The sequence below is a fragment of the Hypanus sabinus genome, chromosome 9 (assembly GCF_030144855.1).
Source record: "Hypanus sabinus isolate sHypSab1 chromosome 9, sHypSab1.hap1, whole genome shotgun sequence".
Lineage (NCBI taxonomy): Eukaryota > Metazoa > Chordata > Chondrichthyes > Myliobatiformes > Dasyatidae > Hypanus > Hypanus sabinus.
In genome coordinates, this window is record NC_082714.1 from 147630074 (window position 1) to 147657869 (window position 27796).

The 27796-nt window shown below is 42.5% G+C and overlaps 1 protein-coding gene across 1 annotated transcript in view; it reads left to right on the forward strand.

Moving 5' to 3' along the window:
• LOC132398940 (uncharacterized) overlaps positions 1-27796 on the forward strand; it is a 98750-nt gene that overhangs the window by 30322 nt on the left and 40632 nt on the right. Inside the window, exons 3-9 of the mRNA XM_059978776.1 lie at positions 524-601; positions 870-912; positions 5809-5904; positions 9275-9387; positions 9481-9556; positions 15346-15506; positions 24505-24569. Coding sequence (XP_059834759.1) covers positions 535-601; positions 870-912; positions 5809-5904; positions 9275-9387; positions 9481-9556; positions 15346-15506; positions 24505-24569 — 621 coding nt within the window. The 5' untranslated portion in view covers positions 524-534. The remainder of the gene's footprint in view (positions 1-523; positions 602-869; positions 913-5808; positions 5905-9274; positions 9388-9480; positions 9557-15345; positions 15507-24504; positions 24570-27796) is intronic.

Genomic DNA, 27796 nt, shown 5'->3' on the forward strand with positions numbered 1-27796 from the left:
CTTGTAAGTTTACTTTTTGACACAGCTAACAAACACCCATGCACTAAAGTGCTGAGTAACTCCAGCCATGATATCTAACAGGTGACCTCTTTTCACCCTGTGGGTTGACCTTCAGAGCACCAGCTTCCTGTCATTTCCCGAAGATGTTGCTTGGTTGGGGGATCAGGGGTACGTGTGAGAGATTAAGCAGGGAGTGCAATTGGTGGGTTTACTAATAGGCCTGGCACAGACCTGATGAACCAAAAGGCCTCCTATGCCAGGGGTCCATCGGTTAATGGTAAGGGTCCACGACACAACAAAAGGTTGAGAATGCCTGTTCTATGCCCTTAGGGCAATATAAAATATTTGCTTGATTATGCCACCGTGAAGCATCCTTGGTTGATGCTACTGTGTTCAAAGCAATAAACATATTGTAATATGTGCAATAAAAATATATCTACATTGGTTAATTTTATGCATTTGCGTGCTGATGGATCGTGTCAAAGATCAACCTAACTCTGCGATGATTGTGTAATCTCTGCAGAGCAGTGAGGAATGGCTGCGGACAACTTTACAGATGTCTGGGCAAAGCTCAAAGATCTGCATGATCAAGAAGTGCGAGGTAAGAAACACAGGTTGTTCTATACATTCCTCTTCATTATAAACACCTTTGTTCTGAACAGCCACAGTTAAATATAAAGTATAATAACGTGATTATTTTTAATCTTCGCCCAAAGTATTTTTTGGCAAGTACAACTACTTGCAAAATTTATTGTACCATTAACAGTCATATCCTCTCAGGAAAACTGTGTGGGAATACTGAAAATGATTACATTGTTTCTAAAGTTTATTTTTCTCTCATGTGTTTCCCTTTCATTGGTACCACTCAGGACTGTACGCAAAGTTAACTGAAATAAACATGGAACGATGTCTGTAAGTACAACATACTGTGCTTTAATTGCCGTTGTTCTTCAAGTAGAATATATTTCAAGATCTCACAATTGCTTTCCATGATAACCTTAAATGTGTTTCCTCTTTGTCATCCACTTATTGACCAATAGAGAAAGCATTACTACTTGTCCTTCCTAATCTTAAACACTCTGTTGCTTCTGCACATTACTTTCACGTGCCTCATCAACTGGCTGTCCAGACAGTGCAGATGCCTGTAAGTGTGTCATTATTCAGGATTCATGCTCTCTCTCTCTCTCTCTCTCTCTCTCTCTCTCTCTCTCTCTCTCTCTCTCTCTCTCTCTCTCTCTCTCTCTCTCTCTCTCTCTCTCTCTCTCTCTCTCTCTCTCTCTCTCTCTCTCTCTCTCTCTCTCTCTCTCTCTCTCTCTCTCTCTCTCACTCTCTCTCACTCTCTCTCACACTCTCTCACTCTCTCTCTCCCACTCGCTCTCTCTCCTCTCTCTCCCCCTCTCTCTGTTTCTCTGGCTCTGTCTATCAGTTTCTCTCATTCTCTCTCACTCACTCTCTCTCTTTCACCCCCTCTCTCTCGTTCTCCTCTCTCTCTCTCTCTCTCTCTCTCTCTCTCTCTCTCTCTCTCCTCTCTCTCTCTGTCTCTCTGTCTCTGTCTGTCTGTCTCTCTCTCTCTCTGGTTTCCTTTCACTTTAATGACATGTATCTTCGCTCACTCCCATCTCTCTAGTCCTCAAAGAGATTAGCTTTATTTGTCACATGTACATTGAGACGCACAATGAAGTGCATCACTTGTGTCAAATCAAATCAGCGAGGATAGCACTGGGCAGCCTGCAAGTGTCATCACACTTCTAGCACCAAAATACCATGCCTGCAACTCACCAACCCTACCCATAGGTCTTTGGGATGTGGGAGGAAACTGGAGCCTATGGTGGAAACCCATGGGGAGAACCCGTTACAGACAGCAGCAGGAATTGAACACCAATCGGTGATCACTGGCACTCTGATTATGTTACACTAACCACTACATTCCTGTGACACCCTGCTACTATGTCTGTTATGTGTCACTTGAAATGGGTGTTCTTTAGTATATCACAACACACTCTTTTCTCCAGTGATCTGTATAGAACACAAAAAGCTCACAAAGGGAAGGTGGTCCACAACGGCAGCAGATAGTGCTGTTGCTTTACAGATTCACGTACTCAGGGGTTCAAACCTAAACTACTGTGGTGTTTGCAAATTCCCTCTGTGACTGTATGGACTTCTTTCTCTGGTAAACTCCCATTTTCCAAAATGAATTAACTTCCTGTTAAGTAGTGTATTGGCTAATGGAAAATTCCTGGCAACAATATGGGAAGGAATGAAAGTTTATTGAGGCTGATGGGGCACTAGTTGATAAACCTGCTTTATCCTCTTGGGGCTCGACACTATCAAGGTATTGAAGCTTTTATTTTGCTCATCCAGGCAAGTAGGAATATTCCATTATGTTCCCAATTTATGCCTAATAGTTGATCAATAGATTTTTGGGGTCTACAGATGAGAGCCACTCACCACAGGATACCCACCTCTGCTCTTTTAGCCACAGTATTTAGAAGACTGATCCAATTTACACTCAGTGGCAACTTTATTAGGTAAGTCTGCACATCTGCTCAATATTGCAAATATCTAATCGGCCAATCATAAGGCAGCAACTCAATACATTTAAGCATGCAGACATGGTCGAGATCAAACAAGAGAAAATTTGCAGATGCTGCAAATCCAATCAACACACACAAAGTGCTGGAGGAACTTCGTAGGCCAGGCAGCATCTAGGAAAATAGTATAGTTAACGTTTTGATCCCCTTCAGCAGGATAGGAGAAAAAAGATGAGGAGTCAGAGTTAGAAGATGGGTGGAGAAAAGGAAGAAAAAGAAGGTGATAGATGAAACTGGAGGGGGGTGGTGAAGTAAAGAGCTGGAAAGTTGATGGGTTAAAGAGATACAAGGCTAGAGAAGGGGGAATCTAACAGGAGAGGACAGAAGGCCATGGAAGAAAGAAAAGGGGGAGGAGTACTAGAAGGAGGCAATGGGCAGGCAAGGAGATAAAGTGAGAGAGGGTAAAGGGGATGAAGAATGGTGGAGGCGGAAATACCGGAAGTTCGAGAAATTTAGTTCATTAGAATAGGGAGGAAATGTGATCTAAGTGACTTTGACTGAGGAATGATTGTTGGTGACAGATGGGGTGGTTTGAGTATCTCTGAAACTATAAAACTCCTGGAATTTTCACACAGAAGTCTCTAGATGTATAGAGAATGATGTGAAAAACAAAAAAAAAATCCAGTGAACTGCAGTTCTGCTGGTGAAAGCGCCTTGTTAAAGAGAGAGGTTAGAAGAGAATGGTCAGACTGGTTCAAGCTGACAGGAGGGCAACAGTAACCACATGTTACCACAGTGGTGTGCAGAAGAACATCTCTGAACAGGAGGCACCTAATAACGTGACCACTGAGTTTAGCTTCTGGTCAATGGTTTCTGATGAGGAACTTGAATATGTTAAGAAAAAATACATATCAAATTTAGACAGTTGGACTCCCATTTCTTTGAGATACTCCCTTGCTGACAGTTACATTAAACAAGCGCTATCTGCCATTTATCTAACCATAACTAAATGTTTTCCAGACATTGCTGCAAGTAAGAAGTGACTTAACTTGACTTGACTTGAAATAGGGAGAGACTGCTCCAGTTACTGAGCAGCTACATATGGAATTAATCATCAGTGAACATCCCCACTCTGAGTTTATGACAGAAGGAAGCTTATTTATTAAGCAGTTTAAGACGTTTGGGCTTGGATCAATACCCTGAAGAGTTCCTGCAGTGAAGACCTGGGGCTGGGGTGATTCTTCTCCAACAAGTATAACTTGTTGTGGGGGTGGAACTGGACTCTCTGACGATGGTGTCTGAAAAGAGGATGCTGTCCAAGTTGTATGCCATCTTGGACAATGACTCCCATCCACTCCATAATGTACTGATTAGGCACAGGAGTACATTCAGCTAGAGACTCATTCCACCGAGATGCAGCACTGAGTGTCATAGGAAGTCATTCATACCTGTGGCCACCAAACTTTACAACTCCACCGCGGAGTGTCAGACACCTTGTGCCAATAGGCTGGTCCTGGACTTATTTCCACTTGGCATGGTTAACTTATTATTTAATTATTTATGGTTTTATATTGCTATATTTCTTCACTATTCTTGGTTGGTGTGGCTGTAACGAAACACAACTTCTCTCGGGATCAATAAAGTATGTCTGTCTGTCTGTCTGTCTATGTTTGAGAAGATGAGACAGAATGGGGAGATTGTTCAAAGCAGAAGAACTGTTGAAGGACTAGTGTGCATAGCTGTAATGATCCCATGACAAATTGTCCTTTGGAGGAGGAGAGAGGTGATGCTGGGGCAATATGGTGGTGGACAGTGTCTTTGGTATTAACAGCAAAAGGGCTTAAGGTGAATGCGAAAACAGCAAAAGATAGGCAATTCACTTTGGACTGGAAGAAAACCCCTGAATCAATAAACTGTTGGAATAAATGTGGGCTGGATGCTAATTGTTTGTGCTCTGTGTGGACTTACTGAAGATTTATGGACTTCCCTTGGCTAAGTTATGGCAACCCAACTTATCAACGCTCTTCACCGAATAATACTTCATGTGTCCACAACACAAGGACAATTATCAAGCTCTCAGTAGCAAGTAGAAGTTGGTGATAGTGCCTTCAAGCAATTGCTGTACATGAAAAATCTACTCATTGGTGCTCAGTTGAAATTTCAGCCAGCTCCATCCCTGCCGAGGTTAATTATTTTGAAATAAGCCTGTGGTCCCTCTCCTTCTTTTACATTCTGTAGCTATTCCGTTGTCTGTCCCTTTCGAAGCCAAGAGGTTAATTAATTATGTTTCCTGAGGTATTTCTCTTGTTGACATTGTGCCATGGTGACCATGGCCACCAATTGCCATGGGCATTCCAACAAGGCGCGCTACAATACTGTGACTTTGTTATCTTTGAAAGAACATTCCAGAGGGCAATTTGTTCTTATTACTTGTACTGCCCAGCCTTTAACACAATTACGGAAATGAAGTCTAACCTATTTAATAGGATAGGGACATTTGTTCTGTTGCTTCGAGTTCTACCAATTGTGTCAATGTACAAAGTATAACCCTGCACAGTAAAAGTAAATATATCACAACAATATACAGGCAGGAGCTATTACTGCTCTCAGTTGTGGAGATAAATGTACCAAATATAAATGTGATTAATTCATCCTTATACGTGTCAGGATCAATTCCTAACTTGATTCTGCACACTACACTATACATTTATAGCAAGTGTTGCTGGAAATTGCAATTCCGGTACATAAAGAGTGACTATACAGAGCACTCCTCAAAGAGGACTACAAACATGCCTCATTGACCCGGAGAGTCGGGACCTTATGCTTTGGCTAGTGGTAGGGTCACCTATGCCAAACAGGTCAAAGGGTAGAGATCAGACTAAGAGTGGTCCACCGGTCCTCTGGGTTCACCAGTCCTCCATGTTCAAGGGATCAGTTCAGGGCAAACCATCCAAACTAGTAAAACAAAATTGTCATGGAAACACCAATGAAGAATCCTTCTATATCTGAGTGTGATGGTATTCCTGAGTCTCCACCTGGGACTTGCATTTCTGACAGTAGTGAAAACAGAAGGGAAGCTACTGGCACAATGAAGGAAGCCCTGAACAGCATCAAAGATGGAGGATCCTCAGAGCTACCATAAATGCCATAAATGGTATGAATGAGCAGGAAGTAAGTACACAGAGCACATATTCACAAAACCTTTCTCCTGTGGTGATAATAAACCTGATTGTGAATCCGATTGATTCTGAGGTATAATTGCAACTTTGTGTTGCAGTGATGCACAGAGATTGGAAGAGTTGTTCAGCAAGAACCATCAGCTGAGAGAACAACACAAGATCATGAATGACAATGTCAAGATTTTGGAAAACAGGTAGGAAAACTTGCTTCTCCTTTCTTCAAGTTCATGGTTCTTTATCTCAGCTAAGGCAGCTCTCAAAGCTTTGATAATTTCTTCCAAGCTGTTCTTCTCCTTGTGAATATTAATGAATAAAGCCAAATAATGGTAGATACACTCAGAAGATCAGACAGCATCTGTGAAGAGAGAAAATCATAGAACATGTATCAGGCTGTTGACCTTTCATCAGTTCTGGCCTGAAATGTTAACTCTATTTCTCTGTGTGTTTTTCAGTTTTAAGGACACACATTGGACCAAAATATTATTTTTTTTACAATGGGGTGATTCAAATATAACTGGTTGCATGATGGCATTGCAAATGGCCTCATTACACAGAAGGAAAAAGATCTGGCACACTTTTTCCCTGGTTGCTTTTTTTAAATCCTCCACTACTGGCCATTGTGGCGTCAGCTGTCCAGCCCCTCAGAAGTAGAACTCCCTCTATCAGTTACACTTTCCCCTGACCACTCCCTTCTCACCTTCATTCTAACCAAACTTCCAATCACCTGACCTTGTAGGGTTCTGGCAGAAATTTTGCTTAGCAACACTCTCTGCATCACTTAAGGCAATGATAGAAGTGTCAGTTAGAATATACAGTAGTTAGATATCAAACACAAGGACAGGAATGAAATCCGGTTTGGGCTCTGTTGAAATGGCCCATGCATTCAGCTGTAGCTTAATAATGTCTGCTTTCAGCACTAAGAGTCGGGAACTGGAACAACACCAGTGCCCAAGGGTAGCTGTGTTTGTAGGAGAGAAATTAGTGGCAGCTTAAACAAAGGCTGTATAAATCTGCCAATCCAGAAAGCCCATACATTGCTTTTGTCAAAGCTGAAGATCAACCTCATCCTTACTCGCTGCAGGGTCTGGCAATTGAAAGTCAATCTTGGCAAGCAATTAACGTTCCCTGACTTCATCACATCATCATTATTGAGGCCTGACATAGTCAGTTTGTCAGAAACCTCAGAGCAGGAAATGCTAGAACTGACAGTTCCTTGGGAAGATTGAGGTGTAAGGCACTCTCTCCCTCCGCTAGCCCGCAGGTCATCTTTGGCAAGGTGTAGCGCCTGCTTAGCCCGCCAATTAGGATCACATGAAGCCATAGGAGCAGGTGGTGGATGGTCATGTGAGCAGCTGGTGCAGATCACAAGTCCTGGTTATGTGACCACCGATGCCAGGCAGTCAATCAGTTTTGATACTGGCTATGGTTACTTGTCTTGTAAAGACACTGCCCAGAAGAAGGCAATGGCAAACCACTTCTGTAGAAAAATTTGCCAAGAACAATCATGCTTATGGATAAGACCATGATCGCCCATGTCATACGACACAACACATAACAATGTTGATGATCTCTAAATAAATAAATACTGACCTGTTGATCTGAGTAAGGAAATCTATTATCAATAGTGGTGGCCATGAAACTTTCCCCCTTCAGCAGAGGAAGTCTATTATCCTTACGCAGTCTGAGGCAGTGGAGCTCGAAACATCTAAGGAAGGTGCTCAGTTAATGCTGGATTCCCTTAGAAATGATACCCACAATATGTAACCAAATGTATTTAAAAAATCATTGTCACCATTTTCTAATCCTCACTTGACTTTATTAAAACAGAACATCTTGAACAAGCATTGCAGTCGATTTAAAGGTAATCTTGTGCTCAGAGATGTGGACCCTCTATCCACAATCCATATCCATAGTTTTGAAAGCCGTACTTAATGTCATTCATATGAAGCAAAGCCCTTGAACAGCTTCAGTTGGAGGGTTGATCACTGCTTGAATACCATTTGAATGGGAATGGACGTATCTGAACTTCTGATGGAAGAGCTGGTGTTCATTTTCGCACAGTTAGGTTCCTCTGTGATCATGTCCACCAATAATAACCAACTCCACCTTGACTACCTAGCTGCTGCCATCCAGGGCACCACAAGACCCTCGTAGCACCCCTCTAAACATATCCATGACAGATCACACAACTCCATACTAACATAGAATGTTGAAAGGCCTAGATAGAGTGGATGTGAAGAAGTCTAAGACCAAAGGACACAGCCATAAAATAGAGGGACATCCTTTTAGAATGGAGATGAGGGGGAATTTCTTCAGCTAGAGAGTGGTGAGTCTGTGGAACTCATTGCCACAGTGTGGAGTACAAGTCATTAGGTATACTTAAGGCAGAGGTTTACAGATTCCTGATTGGTCAGGGCATGAAACAATGCAGGGAGAAGGCAGGAGATTAGGGCTGAGAGGGAAATGGATCAGCCATGATTAAATAGTGGAGCAGACTCAATGGGCCAAATGGCCTAATTCTGCTGCTCTATCTCATGGTTTTATGGTCTTATTACAATAAACATCTATGGTTCTAGTTGGATGCTTTCTTGTTACCCTTTATTGTTTCATGAGTTTGTAAACTTCATATATTAAATTTTTTAAGCTTGTTTTCAGTCAGGCTACTTAATATACTGTTCATTCTCACTCAGTCATCAGCCCTAAAAGGAATTACTGGATCATTAGCACATCCTGGGAACTCTTTGTGTCGGTGTGCAAATCTGTGTCAATTTACAACACTGATTTCACATTCACACAGAAGGTGGTGGGTATGTGGATCAAGTTGTTAGGGGAAGTAGTTGAGGCAAGTACAATTAGAATGCTTAAGGATATTTAGACACGTCGGTAGGAAAGGTTGGGAGGGATATGGGCCAAATATGGACAAACTCAAGTAGACAATTTGGTCAGCATAAATAAATTGGGCGAAATGGCTGTTTCCATATTATATAACCCACGCTATATAACTATATAGCTTCAAATAAAGCTCTTCTGGGTTGTTTGAGTGATAGAAGGTGGTCTATGTATGTATCATTTTCTATTATATTACCAAACTATAAACCTCAACCTCTTCTACATGTAATCTCCCAGCTTCTTACTTCATCCCTCATCCTCCAGCCACCCACCTTTTCCCTCTCCAGGTTTCAACAATCACCTGCCAGCTTATACTCTTTCCCCTCCCACCAGCTTTCTTGTTCTGGCTTTTCTCCCCCTTCCTTTCCAGTCCTGATGAAGGGACTTGGCCCAAAATCTTAACTACTTATTCCTTTCCAGAGATGCTGCCTGACCTGCTGAGTTCCTCCAGTATTTTGCAAGTGTTGCTCTGGATTTCCAGCAACTGAAGTATCACCTGTGTTTGCAATCATGACCACTCTTCAGGAATGTTTAATCACCGGCCTTGTGTCTTCCTTTGCTCATGATAGGTGCTATAGAAATTCAAATCCCTCTCTTCTTTTATAATGGTGCATTCACCACTCTTTCACCATTTATAATGGCGCTTTCATTCAGCTGTCAATTCTCTAACACTAGGCTCCGGGCGGGTCTTTGTGATCGATGTACAGTCACACAAGAGATGGCCAGGAAGAAGCAACAGGAATTTGAAACATCTCAATTCCAAAACCTTCAGCACATTTCTGTTCTCAGTAAGCATCCTTACTATTGTTTTATCAATCCATTGCCTGTGTTGTTAAAAAATAAAACTCCTTCTTACTTGCTTCTGATTGGGCACTTTACAGCTCATGAAATCAATGGACTGAAAGAAGAAAACAAGTTACTTCATCAGGAACTGAGAAAGCTCAAGTACCTCTTGCAGTGAGTAAAACATAGAGCTACCATTTTACTAACGGCCTTGAAATATTCTTATTAACTGCAGTTAACAATATTTGCTTCAGAGGGTGTCAATTAGGAAGAAGAGAATAGATGTTCGTGCTAAGATTGATCCCTGGATCCCATAGTTCAACCAAATCAATCTTGTTCTTTCATAAAGTAGCTATGCTCTTATGATCAAGAGTGTCAGCAAAGCTGAGCAAGTTTATTGCAATTCCAAATGATGTGACTTACTTGGAGCCCATGAAACTGATCGGTTTGATATGTTGATTGTAGCCGGTGGTTCCTTATATCTGGCGTTGGTGAAGAGCTCCAGTTCTCAATCATCTTAATGCCTGCTGATATATATAAGGGTTGTTTTTCCAGGGCTGTGAAGTCCAACCATAAATCAGATACTAATGGACAAATATTAAAGATGACCGTCCAGCCTGGTGGACCAAACATGACCCCTTGGACTTCACAAAGAATGCTAAAGATCTCCCCCGTCAAATGTTTGCACTGTATCCACGGCTCCCTGCCCTGTGCCCCCCGCCCCCAAAACAAACCTACACTGGATGAGGGATAGAGTGAGACTAAAATCAGTATCCACGGCTCCCTACCCTGTGCTCTCCCAAAACAAACCTACACTGGATGAGGGATAGAGTGAGACTAAAATCAGTATCCACGGCTCCCTACCCTGTGCTCTCCCAAAACAAACCTACACTGGATGAGGGATAGAATGAGACTAAAATCAGTATCCACGGCTCCCTACCCTGTGCTCTCCCAAAACAAACCTACACTGGATGAGGGATAGAGTGAGACTAAAATCAGTATCCACGGCTCCCTACCCTGTGCTCTCCCAAAACAAACCTACACTGGATGAGGGATAGAGTGAGACTAACTTCCCACAGAATGTGGTAAATTGGATCAGTAAATTTGCTGATGGTACAAAGATTGGAGGTGTAGTGGACAGTGAGGAAGGTTTTCAAAGATTGCAGAGGGATCTGGAGCAGCTGGAAAAATGGGCTGACAAATGGCAGATAGAGTTTAATGCAGACAAGTGTGAGGTATTGCTCTTTGGAAGGACCAACCAAGGTAGAACATACACGGTAAATGGTCGGACACTGAGGAATGCAGTAGAACAGAGGGATCCAGGAATACAGATACAAAATTCCCTAAAAGTGGCGTCACAGGTAGATATGGTAGTAAAGAGAGCTTTTGGTACATTGGCCTTTATAAATCGAAGTATTAAGTATAAGAGTTGGAATGTTATAGTGAGGTTGCATAAATCATTCCTGAGGCCAAATTTAGAGTATTCTGTACAGTTTTGGTCACTGAATTACAGGAAGGATATTAATAATGTTGAAAGAGTGCAGAGAAGGTTTACAAGGATGTTGCCAGGACTTGAGAAACAGAGTTACAGAGAAAGGTTGAATAGATTAGGACTTTATTCCCTGGAGCATAGAAGAATGAGGGGAGACTTGATAAAGGTATATAAAATAATGATGGTTATAGATAGAGTGAGTGAATGCAAGCAGGCTTTTTCCACTGAGGCAAGGGAAGAAAAAAAACCAGAGGACATGGGTTAAGGGTGAAGGGGGGAAAAGTTTAAAGGGAACATTGGGGGGGGGCTTCTTCACACAGAGAGTGGTGGGAGTGTGGAATGAGCTGCCAGATGAAGTGGTAAATGTGGGCTCACTTTTAACATTTAAGAAAATCTTGCACAGGTACATGGATGAGAGGGGTATGGAGGGATATGGTCCAGCTACAGGTCAGGGGGACTAGGCAGAAAAATGGTTCAGAACAGCCAAGAAGGGCCAAAAGGCCTGTTTCTGTGCTGTAATGTTCTATGGTTCTATATTGAGCTGCAATGGAAGGGCTCTTTAGTATTGAGCTAGGAGTTTCTTCCTTAGGCACCATCACTGGAGTTGGCAGAAGAAGATTAAGATTATCAAAGATAAGAGTTGATTAAACAGTCTTTGCATTGCGTAATTTGAATGTGGAACTCCCTGCCCTATAGCTGCTCCTCAAAGGGAATTTATTTGCATTTCATAACATCATATGAATACTGTACATTTACATAGATGGAAAAATGGAATATAAAAAGAAATAAGAAAAAGAATAGTATGATCAGATAAAGTATCTCAAGGAATAGAGGAAACATGTCTACAGACACACTAGATTTCAATACAATAAGACTGATAATCTAAGACTCGTGGATGGTTGTTCAGGTGATCTGTTGAAAGGTGCACAAGGCGGCTCAACTGACTTCTTGCTCCAGAGTGCAGTTCTGAATCCTTTCGTTTCCTGAACAAAAAACCCACTGATCAATGAGACTAGTTACATTTGGTATCTGATACCTTGGCCGTATGTTGCATTTGGTGACGGGCATACTACAAACCCATTCAATTCAATTTCTTTGAGATGAAACAATTTAAGTTATATAGGCAGTTAATTACGTGACATCAATTAACAATCTAATAAGGTGATATGTACAAATCACCAATCCACCTAAACTGTGCACACTGTGTGTTGCAAGCTTTTGGCCTATTGGTTGCTCGTCAGTCTTTGTGTGTGGTTTCTCATTGAGTCTGTTGGATTTATTTGTCTACTGTGAATGCTCGCAAGTAACTGAATCTCAGGGTAGAATATGGTGACGTATATGTACTTTGATAATAAATTTACTTCGAACTTTGAAAGAAAGGAAAGATTATTTCATTTAATTTCAATTATTGTCAAGATTTTTGAATTATCTTACTTGTTGGATGTAGTTTTAAATCAATTTCCTTTTTTATTTTTAACATTTTTAGATCATATAAGTATTTCTCAACTGCTCCTAAATGTTGCAGGTTCTCAGAATACCTTGAGGACATCAGGACAGTTCATGGGTGGGGTCTTTGGTTGTAGCACCCGTGGCTTGCCCTGTGCCCTGTGCCCCTCATGGTGGGTAGCACACAAGGTGTGCGGCTAAACAACAGTGTGGACACAAGGCGTCTGCCTGGTCCTGTACAATCTGCCCCCGTTTTTGCCCATTCTGCTCATCATAAAATGATCAGGATGAGGAAACATCAGCTTTTATTACCTGACTTATTAGTCACAGCATCAAGTTCAAGAGTCAGGAAGTTATATCGCAGCTTTATAAAATACTCATTGGAGCGCACCTGGAGGATGCCATTCAGTTCAATTGCCCCAATATGGGGCAGCTATGGAGATGTCCTTCAATTTTATGCCATTAAAGGGCCTAAACTATAAGGAGAGCTTAAACAAACAGGAGTTGTTTTCTGTGGAGCTATGGAGGCAGAAGGGACAACTGATAGAAGCTCATAAAACGATGAGAAGTGAATAAACAATTGATATCTTTCCCAGGATCAAAATGTCTAATGCTAAAGGCCATGTATTTAAGGTGGGGGAGAGGGGATTTTATATAGAGTGGTAAGGTACTGCAGGGGTGTTGGTGTAAGTAGATATGATGAGAGGTATTTGAGAGGCTCTTACTTCAGTGGTTGGTAAGTTGATGGAGAAGATCCTGAGAAGCAGGATTTATGAACATTTGGAGAGGTATAATATGATTAGGAATACTCCATATGGCTTTGTCAAAAGCAGGTTGTGCCTCACGAGCCTGATTGAATTTTTTGAGATGTGACTAAACACATTGATGAAGGTAGAGCCCTAGATGTAGTGTATATGGATTTTAGCAAGGCATTTGATAAGGTACCCCATGCAAGGCTTACTGAGAAAGTAAGGAGGCATGGGATCCAAGGGGACATTGCTTTGAGGATCCAGAACTGGCTTGCCCACAGAAGGCAAAGAGTGGTTGTAGACAGATCATATTCTGCATGGAGGCCGGTGAACAGTGGTTTGTCTCAGAGATCTGTTCTGCGACCCTTACTCTTTGTAATTTTTATAAATGGCCTGGATGAGGAAGTGGAGGGATGGGTTAGTAAATTTGCTGATGGTTGGGGGTGTTGTGGATAGTGTGGAGGACTGTCAGAGGTTACAACGGGACATTGATAGGATGCAAAACTGGGCTGAGAAGCAACAGATGGAATTCAATCCAGATAAGTGTGAGGTAGTTCATTTTGGTAGGTCAAATATGAGGGCAGAATATAGCATTAATGGCAGGACTCTTGGCAGTGTGGAGGATCGGAGGGATCTTAGGGTCCAAGTCCATAGGACACTCAAAGCTGCTACGCAGGATGACTCTGTGGTTAAGAAGGCATACGGTGCATTGGCCTTCATCAATTGTGGGATTGAGTTTAGGAGTTGAGAGGTAATGTCGCAGCTCTGTAGGACCTGGTCAGACCCAACTTGGAGTACTGTGCTCAGTTCTGGACGCCTCGTTACAGGAAAGATATGGAAGCCATAGAAAGGGTGCAGAAGAGATTTACAAGGATGTTGCCTGAATTGGGGAGCATGCCTTATGAGGATAGATTGAGCGAACTTGGCCTTTTCTCCTTGGAGCGACGGAGGATGAGAGGTGACCTGATAGAGGTGTACAAGATAATGAAAGACATTGATTGTGTGGATAGTCAAAGGCTTTTCCCCAGGGCTGAAATGGTTAGCACGAGAGGCCATAGTTTTAAGGTGCTTGGAAATAGGCACTGAGGAGATGTTAGGGGTTAGTTTTTTACACAGGGAGTAGTGAGTGCGCGGAATGGGCTGCTGGCGGTGGTGGTGGAGGCAGATACGATAAGGTCTTTAAAGAGGCACCTGGATGGCTACATGGAGCTTAGAAAAATAGCGGGCTGTGGGTAAAGCATAGGTTGTTCTAAGGTAGGGACATGTTTGGCACAGCTTTGTGGACAGAAGGGCCTAATTTGAGCTGCATGTTTCTATGCTTCTATGTTTCTAAATAGGGAGATGAATAGGCAGAGGATGGAAGAGCGTGGGCCTTGCGCTGGCAGAACAATTAGTTTAATTGGTTCAGCACAACCCTGTGGTCCTGTTCCTGTGCTGTTCTATGTTCTATGCCCTGTTTAAGTCACAACTATTACACCCTGTGCAATTGTACTTTTAAAAAATTAAACAACACAGTTCACCCATTCCTGTGAGTATCACCCTGAGAAGATTAGCTCAGAATGGCTCCTGTTGTTCCATCTTAGGCCTCGTTGGTCCACAATGACCATGCATTTGCATTCTAGCTGTCTAGATACGCAAGCCTGGGCAACACAATATGGAGAGCAAGCTCCTGTCCTTCTCCACTTCTCCGCGCATCTGATGAACCTCTAAGGAATGGCGGAGACTGATACAGTTTGGTACCAGCAGCGTTGCCGGAATTGCCAGTCAGCGTTGAGCTCAACGTAGGACTGCCTTCGGGACTCCAGCTCCGGATTTTTCCCACAGAGTTTACTCCCAAAGCCTTCCCCATGGGTGGGCATAGCTGCAAGGCAGCAGAGGTTTGAGATCAGAGTTTTCCTTCTCCTAGTTGAGCTGCCAACCGCAGCTGATGAGCCCCATCTGACAAAGCGACTGGTTTTAAGGCTCCCGTAACCAGTCTTTGCCCCCTCTCCTGTCAGTAGAGACAGTTCCACCGGGCTTAGTAGCTACACCAGACATGAAGGCCAGGAGCTGGACTTGGTTGTCAGAGGCTATTTGAGGCGCGCGCCATTGGGAGCATTTAATAGGTAATGAGAGCTGTCCCCATACCATCCCCAACTGTAACAATCTTAAGGAACCTATCATCTATATGACATAATTAAAAGTACAAATTAACATGCAGAAATTAACAATATCAAAACGTAATGCTTCCACTGTGTATTTTTAACTTGTTACCTAACAAAAATTGTTTTTGATAGGCAAAGTCAAAGTTCTCCGAAGGGGAACCGTTCCTTGTTGGACAACAGCATACCTTTTGATTCCTCCTTTAGCAACAAAAGGAGGCAAAGTTTGGATACTGTCCTCAGTCCAATGTCAGGGCAACAGAGACATAAGCAAGACTTCAGGCTTCCTTCACAAGGTAATCATAGCTGTTTCTTTACTGTTAATATCTGAGTTCAAGGAAATTAAAATTCTTTGGTTTTCTAGACCTCTTTCCAGAAGTTTTACTTCATTTACCTTCTTATTTTGGTTTTTTTTTCTCCTGATACAATCTTTAAAAAAGCCAGCAGCAATTAAATAAATTTTAATTCAAGCATGTTTGAAGCTCTGAAATAATCAAGGACCCCTACCATCCAGGACAAGCTCTCTTCTCGCTGCTGCCATCAGGAAGGAGGTACAGGAGCCTTAGTCCCCACATCACCAAGTTCAGGAATATTTATTATCCTTCAACCATCAGGCTCCTGAAGGAACATGGATAAATTCAGTCACCTCAACTGAACTGATTCCACCAGTGGCAGTGCTGAGGTGGTGTGGTGAACTACATATACCTGTCTGGACACGCCCCCCCCGACTGCTCCTGTGGCTCCTCCCACAGACCCCGGTATAAAGGCAATTGGAGACACAGCCCCGGCCTCAGTCTCCAGGATGTAGTGGTCAATTGCTGCTTGTTCTTTCTTCCAGCCAATAAAAGCCTATATCTCGCCTCACGTCTCCAAGAGTTATTGATCGTGCAACAGCTAGTGCTTGCTGGTGCTATAGCACCAGCAGAAATTACAATAGTACCACCATAGCACCACCAAGAAATTAACTGAAATTTGACATACAAATTGCGCTGCTTCTCTGTATAGTTTTGAATACAGCTTGTTTCTCCAGTTGATCTAATGAAACAGTGCCCCCAATTACCATAGCACCCACGCAGCAATGAAGTTATAAACTCTGTGCTGTTCTAAGGTCAGATCCACTCTACACTTCTGCTTATTCGTTCCTTGTCAATATCTCGCCGTTACTGTCCTCACTCGGATCACTTAGGCTGATCTAAGATCACTTAAGATGATGATGTCACTCACGCGAGAGACTGATAGTATACATACATTGTGCAGGATCCAGGCGCAGATCCATGGTCTTGTGAGACTAACCGATCACACACACACACACACACACACACACACACACACACACACACACACACACACACACACACACACACACACACACACACACACATTGCGCTTTTACAAGCTAGCGTGTGCCTGGCACGTGCATTATTTTGGCCGGTGTGAAAAATGGATCAATTTTTAGTGAGAAAATGACCTCATCCAGAGGAATCAGTGATGTCTCAGCCTGAACCTGTCTTAGTTGAAAGTGACATGCAGAAAGAAGTGGGGACGAGGACGACAGCAGTTCATCGAAGGAGTGCGAGGGCGAAGTAGAGGAACAAGAAATGGAGCGGGATTCAGAAGAGATCGTGGATGAAGCTGCTCTTAGTGCTAGTGGGAATACTGTTAGCGATGTTAGCCAGCAGCCCGAGGAAGGACCCCGTTGGCCAGCATTGAAGAAGTAGCCTTTGTAACAGTTTGGCAATCAGCAAAGGAGTTTTATTCATGGCTGGTTTGACCTGTACTCCTGGCTGGAATATTCGATCACGAAAGATACTACGTTCTGCTTCGCATGCAGGCATTTCCTGTGTGGAGGACATGGGTTCTATTCTGAGTCTACCTTCACTGTCACCGGTTACCGCAACTGGTGGAAAGCTACAACCCACCATGTAAGTGCAGTTCATAAATTTGCTATGGAGGCATGGGCCGAATTCAGATTGAGAAAACAGGATGGTTCAAGATTGGGAAATATGCTTGATAAAGGACATGCAAAGATTATCCAAGAAAATGGTGAGTATATGAGAGCAGTGTTTGAGTCTCTACGCTATACTGCGTGTCAAGGCATTGCCCAGCGAGGACCCCGGGAGGATGATGGATCTAGCAATAGGGAAACTTTGTTGAGTCGCTCAGTGTAATTGGGCATTTTGATAAGACTGTAGCTAAAAAAATAGAGGACAATCCTGGAAATGCAAAAAACACCCATCACGATATCCAAAACGAAATTACGGGTATTATGGCAGAGATGGTCAGACATCAAATAAGTAAATCAAGGAGACTGGACATTTTGCCATCATGCTGGATGAAAGTAAAGACTTGAGTAAAAAGGAGTAAATATCAGTGGTGGTGCAGTATTTGAATAACGAAACAGTGCTTGAAGAATTCTTGCACTTCACTTCAACAGAAGGGTTGGACGTAGAGTCGCTTCTTAAAAGCATTGAACAGACACTCGCCCAGTGCGTTACTGATAAGAATGCATGTCTGATGGGGCGGCGGTGATGTCCAGGTGCAGTAACAGGATACAAGAGAGGTTCAGGAAAGAGGTCCTGCAGGCATGATATATACACTGCCACACTCACAGACCTGACCTTGTTTGAGTGGATGTTGTGAGCAATGTACAAGCAGGCGAGTTTTTTGAAACTGTGCATCTGCTTTACAACTTATTTTCAAACTCTGTTGCCCACGATCTTTTCATGAAGAAACAGAGAACTGGAATCAACTGCACAGCCCGTGGAGTTGAAGAAATCGTCAGATACACGCTGGGCATGGCAGTATACAGCCTTGTGGGCTTTAAGGAAATCACTCCCTGCCATTCTAGCTACACTACAGGATATTATGGGTCAACCAAATGCACGGAGGAAAACGGAGGCCAGAGCTGGAAATGGACTGATTGACGAGCAATTTGCTTTACTTCTCACTCTGATTGAGGATTTATTCTGAGTCACCAAGTTCATGCCAGACCAGCTACAATCTCCCAGTTTGGAGCTTTCATCCGCTGTGGACTTGGCTCAGTCTGTTATCAATGCACTCTCAGCAAATTGGGGAGAGGAATCATGGAGTGGAATTCAGACAAGAGCTAGGGACCTGTGCGTCAAGGCCCGTATACAGAGCAGACCACATGAAAGGAGACAGGCCCAGCCACCCTGCCGCCTACATGATTTTGTTGTTTGGCCCAAACAGAACGCACACCCGTTGCAACCTCTGATGACCTTTGCAAGCACTGGTTCTATCCCGTTATAGACAGACTTCTGACTGAAATGAAAAGACGGTTCTCAATTGTGACTGGGGGTGTTCTGACTGGAGTCTCAGCATTGAGTCCCAAACACAAGCTCTTCCTAGACAAGAACTGTCTTTGGCCAATGGCCCAATACTATGGAATGACTGAAGTGAACCTGACTGCAGAGCTACATCAGGTTCAGTGTCTGCTGGAAACAAAACGAAAGCAAAGACGGACAGTGAATGACACAGTGGAATTTCCAGCACTAATGAGACCCCACCGTGTTGCATTTATAGATTTATACAAACTAATCTGCATATCACTTGCTCTGCCTGTGACATCTGCCTCATGCGAACGGAGTTTCTCTTGCCTCAGACGCCTCACAAACTACCTAAGGAACAGCAACTTGGCCCTGTTGGCCATAAACAGCCGGAGGACCAAGACACTTGCCATCCAGAAAATCATTGATGCTTTCACCACCAATCACATGACAGACGGATTGTGCTTCTCTGAAAACATCAATGGTGAGTGCAGTTGATTTTTTTAAAATTTGGGCCTAGACTAATGCTGATTATAATTATTATTTTATGGTGGATACCCCATAGTCCCTATGTTTCCTGCAAATCCTAAAATATTACATTTACTGCTATTAAGCCTATTGGTTTTGCTTAGACTTCCAGGCGGTGATTCTGTTGATTTTTGTTTTAAATTCAGTAGCCAAATTAATTGAGGTATTGCATGGTCAGAGTTCGATTTGTCCAACTCCTGGTAAAGCCTTGCATCTGTTGTTTGCCTTATTTGACTTTAAAAACGGTGTATCTTTTAGCATTGTCTGTCTATGTGATGCGAATAGCAGTGGACATTGTGGGTTAGTGTTGTGTTTTTCAGTTGAAAAGCACGCAGTTGACGCTGATTGCGGGATTGGTGCGTGATTCGTGTTGTGCGCTGTGGGTCGGATGCTCTGTTGGTTTGTTTATGCTCTGTGTAGCCCGGGTTGTCTCCGATGCTGTTGACACTGTCACATTTTGCTTCCTTATTAGATCTATCAATTGCTGTTGCTTGTGAAAACAGAGGCATTTATAATAGGCACATAATGCTTGAAACTGACTTTTGAACACCATGCGTCTGGCCTTGCGAATAGATATTACCATACAGTACATCCCTCAGGACCATCACTGAATAATTCAGCCCCACTGTAGCACCAGCAAGAAAAGATCTCTGGTGCACGCCAGCGGATTCCGCAACCTACAGACCTACCTGCATGAACACTACAACTCTCGTTCTCCATATTATTTATTTAATTCTTTGCTGTTATTATTAACATCATTTCTTTTCTCAGCTCATGCTGGTAAAGCTTGAGGAATGCTCATTTGTCAATTGCTCGGTAAACTTTTGGACTATTCTAGTGGGCTTTAGCATTGTGACTTTCTGAAGATATGTAGCCCTAATTGTTTCATACCTTTGGGATGGCACCAGTTGTAGGTATTAATATTGGGACAAGGTATACCTTGTTCACCTTCCAAAGTCTCTCAATTTCCTTTTTTAATTCAGAATATTTCTGGTGATTTTCACTTGCTTTGATAATAAATTTACTCTGAACTTTTGAACTTAAAAACATATGCCAAGTTTCATCAAAGGAGTGATTTCAACTTGAGTTCAACCTCAATAATGTGGTGATCCTTTCTAAAGAGTCATCTACATTATCGGATACAAGTATGTAATGTTTGATGCATGGCCATTATTGAAAATGCATGTTATGGCTGTGACAAAAATGAGGAAGAGCATGAAGTTTTCATTAGAAAGGAACTATTTCTATTCTCAATTACAAGTCAGAGATGATGCCGGAAGGTGAATTTGTAAAAAGAAAACTAAGTGCAGATATTATCATCCTCTGCTGTGATCTTCCCAGAGCCAAGACACTGTCCAGCCTCATGTTGGTAGAACAGCTACAGGAAGCACGAGAAGGTTATCAGCACTCAGAGATCCTCCATGCCCCAGAGAGCTTACTACTGCCTGGAAGAGCAACCTTTCTCTGTGGGACTAATCGCAGAGTAAATAAATCTGGCATTTTTCAACCAAAAGTCAAGACAACCTTCGGAAGAGTTAGGAAGTAACGAAACATTCCGCTAACTGTAACTGTTTCCAATAAACATTGGAATTGCAATTGCATGCACCATCTGTGCTGGCAGCTCAATCCACACTTTCACCACCTTCTGAGTGAAGAAGTTCCCCTCATTTTCTCTTTAAATATTTCACCTTTCACTCTGAACCCATGACCTCTAGTTGTAGTCATTGATGTAAGACAGGGCAATTCCTCAACTAAAATTTAGTAGGTCGCAACCCTATGATGTAATAAAATGTATAATTTCAAGTATTATGAACTACTTATGCCCAGTCTTTTGAAGAAATATTGGTATTCCTTGCAAATCAACAGAGCTGAACCATCAGGCTCTTGAACCAATGAGGATAACTTTACTCAGCTTCACTTGCCCCATCACTGAACTGCTTCTGTAATCTATGTGTTCTCTTTCAAGGATTCTTCATCTCATGTTTATTTATTTAGCATTACTATTTATTTTTTTCTTTTATAACCATATAACAATTACAGCATGGAAACAGGCCATCTCGGCCCTTCTAGTCCGTGCCAAATGCTTACTCTCACCTAGTCCCACCAACCTGCACTCAGCCCATAACCCTCCATTCCTTTCCTGTCCATATACCTATCCAATTTTACTTTAAATGACAATACCGAACCTGCCTCTACCACTTCTACTGGAAGCTCATTCCACACAGCTACCACTCTCTGAGTAAAGAAATTCCCCCTCGTGTTACCCTTAAACTTTTGCCCCCAACTCTCAAGTCATGTCCTCTTGTTTGAATCTCCCCTACTCTCAATGGAAAAAGCCTATCCATGTCAAATCTATCTATCCCCCTCATAATTTTAAATACCTCTATCAAGTCCCCCCTCAACCTTCTACGTTTCAAAGAATAAAGACCTAACTTGTTCAACCTTTCCCTGTAACTTAGGTGCTGAAACCCAGGTAACATTCCAATAAATCTTCTCTGTACTCTCTCTCTTTTGTTGACATCTTCCCTATTATCCGGTGACCAGAACTGTACACAATACTCCAAATTCAGCCTCACCAATACCTTGTACAATTTTAACGTTACATCCCAACTCCTATACTCAATGCTCTGATTTATAAAGGCCAAAATATCTAAAGCTTTCTTCACCAGCCTATCTACATAAGATTCCACCTTCAGGGAACTATGCACCATTATTCCTAGATCACTCTGTTCTACTGCATTCTTCAATGCCCTACCATATACCATGTATGTCCTATTTGGATTATTCCTACCAAAATGTAGCATCTCACACTTATCAGTATTAAACTCCATCTGCCATCGTTCAGCCCGTTCTTCTAGCTGGCCTAAATCTCTCTGCAAACTTTGAAAACCTACTTCATTATCCACAACACCACCTACCTTAGTATCATCTGCATACTTACTAATCCAATTTACCACTCCATCATCCAGATCATTAATGTATATGACAAACAATGTATATGTACTTGCTGTTTGTTGTATTTTACACAATGGTTGTTTATCTGCCCTGTTGTGTGCTGTCTTTCATTGATTCTATTGTGGTACTTGTGGACTTACTGAGTATGCTGCAATAAAACAAATCTCAGGGTTGTATATGCTGACATATATGTGCTTTGATGTTAAATTTACTTTGAACTTTGAATTTTGAAATAAGCTTGGGCGCAGTATAAGTTAGACTACAATTCAACATTAGTTTAGTGCCACTATGCAAACTGGTTGCCATGAGAGCTTATTGTGTTCTGCTGAAGAATAATTTCAGTCCCAAAACCTCCGTGCCAACGCTTTATAGATTGGCATGCCCCTCCTTAGTTTTCACTTGAGAACCTGACTAATTTCTAGGACCGGAGGGCACAGCCTTAGAATACAAGGGAGACCCTTTAGGAAGAAGTTATTTTGTCAGAGAATGATGAATCTGTGGAATTCATTGCCACAGATAGTTTTGGAGGACAAGACATTTGGGTACATTTGAAGCAAAGATTGATGGGTTCTTGATTAGTAAGTGTGCCAAAGATTACCAAAAGGAGGCAGGAGAAATGAGGTTGAAAGGGAAAATAAATCTACCATGATCAAATAGCAGAGCAAACTCAATGGGCCAAATGGACTAACTCTGCTCTCATGGTCTTTTGGTCTATTTTCTGCCTCTGCAATTTCCGAAGCAAATCCACACTTTGACATGATAAATAATTACCTTTTTAATTAAAAAATAAGGGCTTGCATTAAACATCTTCAGTTGTTGCAAAGAGTTTTGCAGCCAATTAATCACCTGTGAAGATGCTCCATATTTCACTATTAAAGTGACAGCCCATTCTCACAATGCAAAATCCTGTTAACTGTAATGTTTAGTGATGCTGGTTGATGGATAACTACTGGTAAAAACAATCTTTCTTTCTCTCTTCTCAACCCCCCTCCCTTTCTCTCTTTTTCCATTCTCCAATCTGGCTCCCCTCTTACCTCTCCGCTTCTCCTCAACTGCTTATCACCTCTCCCTGGTACCCGTCATCCTTCCTACTTCTTCAGCCTTTTACCTTTTCCACCTATCGCCTCCTAGCTTCTCAGTTCATTCACCCTCCCCCACCCACCTACCTTCCCCCCTCACCTGGTTTCACCTATCACCTTCCACTTTGTACTCTTTCCCTTCCCCTCATCTTCCTATTCTGTTTTCATCCCCCTTCCTTTCAAGTCCTGGAATGGTCTTGGCCTGTAATGTCGACTGCTTATTCCTCTCCATTGATGCAGCCTGACCTTCTGAGTTTTTCCAGCACCCTGTGTGTGTTACACTTGTGGAAAACTTCTTCTGATTTTCTTTGAAAAGTTATTTTGCATTTTCTTGCATTCATCTAAGATGGAGACAGGACCACACAAGATGCCAAGAAAAATGGAGAAGGAGTAGGCCATCAGATCTCAAGCCTGCCCTGCCATTTGAAATGATCACACCTGATCTATGTTAGACTCTACACTTTCTCCATGCTATTTCTCCATACCCCTCTGCACTTTAAACTATCTAACATTTATCCACCTCCACTTTAAATATTTCTAATGACCCAGCTTCCATCATCTGCTGGGCCAGAACATTTCAGAGATTCTTCACCTTCTGACAGAAGAAATCTCTATGTACGGTGGTGTCTGAAAAGAAGATGCTGTCCAAGTTGCATGCCATCTTGGACAATGACTCCCATCCACTCCATAACGTACTGGTTAGGCACAGGAGTATGTTCAGCCAGAGTCTCATTCCACCAAGATGCAACACTGAGTGTCATAGGAAGTCATTCCTGCCTGTGGCCATCAAACTTTACAACTCCTCCCTCGGAGTGTCAGACACCCTGAGCCAATAGGCTGGTCCTGGACTTATTTCCACTTGGCATGATTAACTTACTATTATTTAATTATTTATGGTTTTATATTGCTATATTTCTACACTATTCTTGGTTGGTGCAGCTGTAACGAATCCCAATTTCCCTCGCGATCAATAAAGTATGTCTGTCTGTCTGTACCTTAGTTGCAAACGACCACTCCCTTATCTTGTAGTTATATCCCTTGTTTGAGACTTTTCCGGTCGTGAAAATCTGCTGACATCTTTCCTGTGATCCTTAAGGATCTTGTACATTTGAATAAACTCAACCTCAAGAAAAACAAACCCAAACTATTTAATGCCTCCTCCATTTACATTTTATTCAAAAGATACATCCCTAATAGTATTGACCTCCAGGTTGTCCAATTAGATTTTGAACCTATATTCATGAAGCAAGGTTTGAACCAGTATATCTCAGATTTCAGATGCAGCTATAGGAACAAAGACCTTGTGTGCTTAGAAGTCGCAGAAACTGGATGGATGGGGTCTTCAGCCATCTTTTAAATTGAATTACGTTTAAATACAGAAGAAAGTAAAACTCTCTCCTTGATATTAATGTTGTTTTATTCCAAATTCTGCTTTCACTTTTTAGAAAACTTCATAAGCCCAAAAAGATCACCTTGTCACAATCTGCATGACCTTTCACTATTTGATTTGGTAAGTACAAAGGGATGATTTCATTACTGAAATACAGCTCATGCAGTATGCAGAAGACAATTTGCTATATATCAGTTTGTAGTGCTTTACGACAATTCTGTCCATTGTGGATTCACAGATTGATTGGGTTCTCTGGTAAATATTTCTTAGGCATTTTTTGGTTGCAAACCACCTTGATACAGGTGTACTGGTGGCAAAGCTCTCACTGCTGGGCATCCTGCCAAGGGCAGTTTGTGTACACCTGACAGCTGTAGGGTTTGGAGAGAAGGATGCTCTTGACATCAGTTAATAAGCAACACTGATTTGTTGACAGTCAGTTTGATTCAGAATCAGATGTATTCTCCTGACACATACTGTGAAATTAATTGTTTGTGGTAGCAGTACAGTGCAAGACATAAGACGTAATTGTTTGAGCGATCACCCTCAGTTAAATACATGTACAGTGGTGTCTGTGAACAACAGGACAAAACCAACCAACTCTTCGCAGAGGGGTAATCACATATTTTTAAGGGGTGGCATGGTGGTGTAGTGGTTAGCACAATGCTTTACAGTACAGGCAAACACCGTTCAATTCCCACCACTGCCTGTAAGGAGCTTGTGCGTCCAAAGATGTACCGGTTGGTAAGCTAAAAGGTCTTTGTAAAGTTGTCCAGTGATTAGGCTAGCATTAAATTAGGGGATTGCTGGGTGGTGTGGCTCGAAGGACCAGAAAGGCCAGAATGGCCTACTCTGTGCTGAATAAATAAATAATTGTCAGTGACTGATTTCTGCTGTGAAGAAAAAGCAAACTGCTGGAAAAGCTCACTGGGTAAGTGATGCACCATCAATAACTCTCAGAAACATGAGGCGAGAGATAGGCTTTTATTAGTTGGAAGAGAGCAGTCAGCAGCAAGAGAGCACCACACAACATCCTGGAGATTAAAGGAGGAGCAGTACCTCCAATCGCCTTTATACAGGGGTCTGTGGGAGGAGCCACAGGAGCAGTCAGTGGTGGGGGGGGGGGGCATGTCCAGACAGGTATATGTAATTCACCACAGTAAGGGATCCTCTCTGGATGGAAATGGACAGTCAATGTTTTGGGTCAAGACCCTTCATATGGACTGAATGAAATGGGTGAGACGTCCAGGAGATGAGAAGGGGTGAAGCAAGGGCTAGAAAATGATAAACAATAGACAATGTGCAGAAGTAGACCATTCGGCCCTTTGAGCCTGCACTGCCGTTCTGAGATCATGGCTGATCATCTACTATCAATACCCGGTTCCTGCCTTGTCCCTATATCCCTTGATTCCCCTATCTATAAGATACCTATCTAGCTCCTTCTTGAAAGCAACCAGAGAATTGGCCTCCACTGCCTTCTGAGGCAGAGCATTCCAGACCCCCACAACTCTCTGAGAGAAGAAGTTTTTCCTTAACTCTGTCCTAAACGACCTACCCCTTATTCTCAAACCATGCCCTGTGGTACTGGACTCTCCCAGCATCTGGAACATATTTCCTGCCTCTATCTTGTCCAATCCCTTAATAATCTTATATGTTGCAATCATATCCCCTCTCAATCTCCTTAATTCCAGCATATACAAGCCCAGTCTCTCTAACCTCTCTGCGTAAGACAGTCCGGACATCCCAGGAATTAACCTTGTGAATCGACGCTGCACTTCCTCTATAGCTAGGATGTCCTTCCTTAACCCTGGAGACCAAAACTGTACACAATACTCCAGGTGTGGTCTCACCAGGGCCCTGTACAAATGCAAAAGAATATCCTTTCTTGGAGTGACAAGTAGATGGAGGAGCGAGGATGGGAAGAGCAACAGTGACTGGTAGGTGATAGCTGAAGCCAACAAAGATCTGCAAATGATGGAGTCTGATAGGAACGTGGAGCATGGAACCAAACAAGGGAATTGAGCAGATAGAAACAATAAGGGGAAGGAACCAAGTAGGAAGAGTGTTTAGGAGATGGTTGGAGTAGGTGGAAGAGGCATTGTGTAGACCAGAAGGGTGGGGGGGAGAGGGAGAGAGGGGGAGAGGGAGAGAGGGGGAGAGGGAGAGAGAGAATAGGTTATTTAAAATTTCTACTGTCTGGTTCAACAATTGCACAAGAATTTGGCATTCTTAGGCTTCAATTTGGTAAATATTCTGTGAGACAAGGCGTGGCAGTTGATGAAGGAATTTGGCTTGACTTCAAGGCTTCTGTTGAAATCAGTTGTTCACAGACAACATTGCAGTGGAGTTAAGTATTAATACAGCATCTCTGAGAGAATAAGCAGAGGTCTCCCAGGCGACAATGATCATGCAAAGGAGGGGGAATGAGGCACTAAACAGGATTCCTTGACCTCTCAGAAAGTTCAGAGGGATAGTCACTCAACTGATTCTTCAGGAAAAGAATTTGTTTGTGATGCCTGTGCCTCAGTATGATGTCCTCAAGAAAATCAAACCTTTAGCCCAGCCCTTCCCTTTAAGAGGTGTGACAGTGAGAATTACTTGGTGCATTCTAGCTTTGAGGATAATCACATGATACTGGCCTCTTACAAAGGCATGCACTCTCTTTGAGACTGCCATTTCATTGGCTGTATGCTGCTATTGTGGTGATCAGCCAGGCTGTCTGCCTATTCTAGAAACAGACACTTCCCAACCATTCTGCATGAAAGGGACATGAAATTTAATCCCTGATATAATTGAGGAAGTTTTATTAATCAAAAGGTCAGAATAGAATCTGTGCCTTGTGCCCATTATACAGAGAACTGTTGTACTTTATAAAGTAAGGACTAAGAATCTTTGCTCCAGATTTAGACGGTATCTCAGTTCTATTGTTTAATTGCAAATTAGTTTTCCTGATAACTGGTGACGCAGATTCTGAGATTGGAATGGAAGGGTTTGCGTGCCTTCCTCCACAATAGCTGTTGAACGTACCGTAGATGTGAGGTTATTGAGGAATATGGACGCGTGTGTGCCCCCTTCCAAAACAGGAGGTGTAAGTTCATGAACATACACAAAGTCGAGGGTGTAAAGACTATCACTGCTGCTTTATTTATTTCTTATTTATTTCTTACTTTATAATGTACTTATTATCCCTGACAAAGGGTCTCGGCCCAAAACGTCGACGGTACTTCCTCCTGTAGATGCTGCCTGGCCTGCTGTGTTCCACCAGCATTTTGTGTGTGTTTTGTTTGATTTCCCAGCATCTGCAGATTTCCTCGTGTTTGCTTTATTTATTTATCGAGATACAGCACTGA